Source organism: Apostichopus japonicus, chromosome 7 (genome assembly GCF_037975245.1).
Source record: "Apostichopus japonicus isolate 1M-3 chromosome 7, ASM3797524v1, whole genome shotgun sequence".
Lineage (NCBI taxonomy): Eukaryota > Metazoa > Echinodermata > Holothuroidea > Aspidochirotida > Stichopodidae > Apostichopus > Apostichopus japonicus.
In genome coordinates this window covers 18,641,280-18,646,001 of record NC_092567.1, presented here as the reverse complement: position 1 = coordinate 18,646,001, position 4,722 = coordinate 18,641,280, and the positions used below count along the sequence as shown (strand labels likewise).

The 4,722-nt window shown below is 38.4% G+C and overlaps 1 protein-coding gene across 1 annotated transcript in view; it reads right to left on the bottom strand.

The window, feature by feature from the left end:
• Positions 1-1,864: 1,864 nt before the first annotated feature.
• LOC139969568 (KICSTOR complex protein ITFG2-like) overlaps positions 1,865-4,722 on the bottom strand; it is a 15,405-nt gene continuing 12,547 nt past the window's right edge. Inside the window, exons 13-14 of the mRNA XM_071974661.1 lie at positions 4,308-4,484; positions 1,865-2,882 (exon numbers count right to left, since the gene is read on the bottom strand). Coding sequence (XP_071830762.1) covers positions 2,671-2,882; positions 4,308-4,484 — 389 coding nt within the window. The 3' untranslated portion in view covers positions 1,865-2,670. The remainder of the gene's footprint in view (positions 2,883-4,307; positions 4,485-4,722) is intronic.

Below are 4,722 nucleotides of genomic sequence, written 5' to 3'. Positions count from 1 at the left end.
GTATATCATAAAAAAAAAGATAATGGCTTCGAATATTTAAAAAGATAATCTTTCAAATACCAAGAAATTTCATCATGTCGAGAACATAGTGAGCATATATTTAGCCTAGCTTCAAACTATGTACAACTTGGTCCTTCATATGTCTACTCTGGATTTCATTTTTTTAATTAATATTATACTGGTTCTTAACTATTAAACTGGTTTTTTTCAAACTTGGAATATATTTTATATGTCTTTCCGCACTTTTGGAGGTTATCTTCATTTACTACCAAAATGAAAAGAGAGAGAGAAAAAAATGATATTAATATTCTTTCCATATTACTGGTTCAACTCATTTTTCGTTATTACATGACTTAAGACAAATATGTAAATATTGTTATTGAGGACAGAATACTTTTCGCAATTGAGTCTGCATTTTTGAAATGACTTACACTTTTTTTGTTATTCAGAAAAAAGTAGCCTAGTATCTTTGAAAGGATAACTATATCCTATACCTTTATAGACCAAGAAACAAATGACAGTAACGGGGGTAGGGAGGGGGGTGTAGGCTGATTAGGGGATGGTTGGGGAGGTGGCTGCAGGTGCTAGCTTGGGTTGGGGGAGGATGGGGAGGTGGGGAAGGACCTGTGCCACACATCAGGGAGCTCTAACAACTTCTTTAAATATACGTATGGATAACACTTATATGCTTCTGTAATTTCAATGCTTTGTTTTCGGGTATATTTGCATATCGCTTCATGTACATGTACAAATACTGAGTGAGTGAGTGGGTGAGTGAGTGAGTGAGTGAGTGAGTGAGTGAGTGAGTGTATGAGTGAGTGAGTGAGTGAGTGAGTGAGTGTATGAGTGAGTGAGTGGGTGAGTGAGTGAGTGAGTGTATGAGTGAGTGAGTGAGTGAGTGAGTGAGTGAGTGAGTGAGTGAGTGAGTGAGTGAGTGAGTGAGTGAGTGAGTGAGTGAGTGAGTGAGTGAGTGAGTGAGTGAGTGAGTGAGTGAGTGAGTGAGTGAGTGAGTGAGTGAGTGAGTGAGTGAGTGAGTGAGTGAGTGAGTGAGTGAGCTTTGATGAGGCAATTACACTCACTCAAGAGCCTCTATCAAAATTTATTTTTTTCTTTATCAATACAAAATGGGAAATAAAAATGGGTATACCAGCAACTGTTTTTGTGTTATTCTTCTAGCACTGATTTTTATAACCTTCCCTACTGGCAAGAGTTGACGAAGACCAAAATTTGGGGAAATTTTGTTACTTATAGTGTACTATCGATATACAGCTTATCAGCGATGGAAGAGAAGACGTGTAAGTTCGAAAAAAAAATTGCAGTATCACCACCGCCAGGCTGCTAAGAGCATAAATCCTTTGTGCTCCATTTGTCACAAAAAAACAGGCAGTGCTGGCCTGACCAGAAGGGGCAGTGGGGATCCAGCTGCAGAGACAATTAGGGGGAGGGATAGGGGGGAGGGAGCAGGGAATAAGAGATAACGAATAAGCTCTTGTTATTTTCATACTAAACAGATTATCTCTATTGTTTTATTTTGATTTCAACATTGTTGCATGGATGATGATTTTGTACATGCCATATTCGCATCAAATGTGTTCGTTTCGAGAGTAATCAGGGATTTTCTCACATATATGCGTGGTAATAAAAAAGATATTTAAATCTGGAACAGGTCTGTCAAAAAAAATTCAAAACAAACATAATAACTACTTTTCTTGCCACTAAATGTCAGTTTTCATTTGGGATCAGTCCCCTCCTTTTCCTCTCATATTCTATCCTTGATGCAACTGTCAAGATTAAGAAACAACTCTTGAGATCCTTGCTGCAAATCAGCCACAATCCATCATGTTCCTTTGCCTTCCAATTTAGCTTTTTATTTTGTTGATTTAGGAATTTTCCCTAGTTGTTCCTTCACCATCACTATTTGCCTTTGCCTTCACGATGAACTATCCGTTCGCTAATCTGCAATTCCATTCCATTTTCAATAGGCACAGTGTCAGTAGGAAAAAAAAGGCTGCAGCCAGCTGCAAAGCCCCTGCAGCAAAGCTGAAGCAATATCATTATCTCGGCAGGACTGCAGTGGCGTATTGTGCAACACTGTGGAACACACCAGACTGCATCCTACACAGCCTGGCTGCAGTATGCTGCAGCCTACAGTGCCTTTTTATCAGTCCCTTAAAGGGCCTGAAGACTCGCGCACAAAGAAACGTCTCATGCCGGTAATCTGACCTAGTTTTGACTGAGGTGTAACAGAAGTGTTAGACACCACCATCGATCCCAGAAAATACACACACAGCTTGCTACCGTCGGTAATTAGACACTTGTGTAAAGTCACTACATGCAGCTACGGTCAATACCCATAACACAGTGTACATAGCAGCGATGGACATCTCAGGTCCAGATAAAAGATAACAAGGTATCACGTTTCATTACTGTCTGCATTTTGTAGCGATAAAAAAAAAACTTCACTTGCAAGCAACGGAAAGTTAACTTTTTCACAGGGCGGCATGCGGTTTAGGGCGAGTCTTCAATGCCTTTAATGCTGCAGCCATCCTTTAATATTCTTCCATTATGAAAGCAACCACTCAGGGATTAGAAACAAAAAGTGTGATCCTTTTCTGACGATCGGCCATGAACGGAAGTCTAGCCACGCCGGACGAGAAATTTCACAATTCATCACGTATCCTTGCCCTCTATTTTAGTTTTGTCCGACTGTTCCTCGACCTGAAACACTTCCTCGTCTTTGCATGAATTATCTGTTCCCTCGTCTAAACTGACGATGTCCCCGTCGTGGTCTTGTTCCTTCGCCGCGCACTCTTTCTTCGATATTCCCGGCTGCTCGTACATGAAATACTGAACTATTTGCCTCATTCCCGCCTGGTTATTGACTACAAGATAACGATAACCAAATGAAAAGAATATAAAAAATAAAAAAAAAACCTTTGCTAATCTGCAATTCCATTCCTTCTTTTATAGGGCACAGTGTCAATAGGAAAAACAGGCTGCAGCCAGCTGCAAAGCCCAAAGAACAGAAAAGTGAAAATGAATGCGGTGATGAAAACTTTCTTCGATATTCCCGGCTGTTTGTACATGAAATACCGAACTATTTGTCTCTTTCCCGCAAAACAAACCGAATAAAAAGAATACAAAAATCTATTAAAAAAATATAAAAATGATATCAAGAGAGAAGAGAACAAACAGAAAAGTGCAAACAAATTCAGATATGAAGAGTTTTTTTCTTCTTTTTTTTGGGAATAAACAACAATAAAAGAAAGGTAACAGAATGAAATATAAAACCAATACAAAATCTTGCAAGCCTTTTATTAAGAGGTGATTTGAGGGTAAGAGAAAAGAATTCTAGAAGTTCAAGGATGTTGTCCCTCAATTGACTTTTTGCAAAGTGACTTGTACGATCTCTTTAAGACACCATGAAAAGAGAACCATTCCATTTTGTCTGTTTAACTTCTAATAACAGAGAAAATTCACCCAATTTTATATACTGTTACTTGCAACGACACTGTCCTCTTGCAAATGATGGAAGCCTGTCAGTATTACTGACATATAGGTATAGTGGTAATTTCAGTATATATCTAAGGATAATTACCCCCCCCCCCCCTGCCCCCCACCCCTTTAGTTTCTGGAGCAGCTGATGTTTGAGTAATACTGATAACCTTTATGATATATATATTCAGGAACTTTGTACACATTAACCATCAAGAAATCTTAGTGATGCACAAACTCATATTGAGAATTAAAACATAACTCAAACATAACACAAAATACACACATTTACGAAACTAAATAGATATCCAGATGGCTTGTGAGGGAGGTGCAGGGACAGGGCAGTGGCCATTGAAAGGGAGACAGACCTCCAGGTTTAACATAAACAAACAGCTATTCCTTACTGACAGGATTTTGAGAAATAATCTTAGCTAAAAGTTTGCTGTACACAGTTGTTTATGAAGAAACGTGGTATGATACAATAAAATAAATAAATAAAAAGTTGAAAGTAAAATTGCGACTTTTAATCGTGAAATTTTCAAGTTTGAAACTCGATGGAAAGTTGAGATATCAAATAAAAAGTCAAAGTCAAAATATTACATTTCCATGTAAATAGTCTACATTTTTGAGATTAAAAAAATTGGAATTTCAACTTCTCAACTTAGAGATGAAAAGTTGAAAGCTTTAATCTCAAAACTTTTGACATTTTTAATTTTTTGTTTCTTTTTATCTTACCACGTCGCTAATAAACTACCGTAGCTGTGACAGTTTGAATTAGTAAATAAAGATATGACGTTTCATCTCCTCCTTACCCTCAATTCCTTCTGAGTTGAGCTTTTCCTGAAACGTGTCGTTCTTCTTCATGACGTCCAGGAGAGTGAGTGACGATATCTTCGGCAAGCAGACGTCCCAGTAGATGTAAATTTGATTGTTGAACGTCCCGTAGACTAAACATGGCGGGTTTGAGAGACCATCCATGCTGTATAGGCCTGAAAGGAGAGAAAGATATTAAATGCAGGAGATATCTAGAAAATTTTCGTAAAACATTGTCATCATAGCGAATCATCGGTAGCCTGAAAAATACGTGAGGAAGTCTCTCACACACTTGCTGACCACCATATTTCATTTACTCTAAGGGTGCTTTTACACTACATCCGTATCTGATGTTATCAGGCCATCATCTCTCACAAAACTGGGGGCAGGAGACACATTGCCCCTGAGATCCCC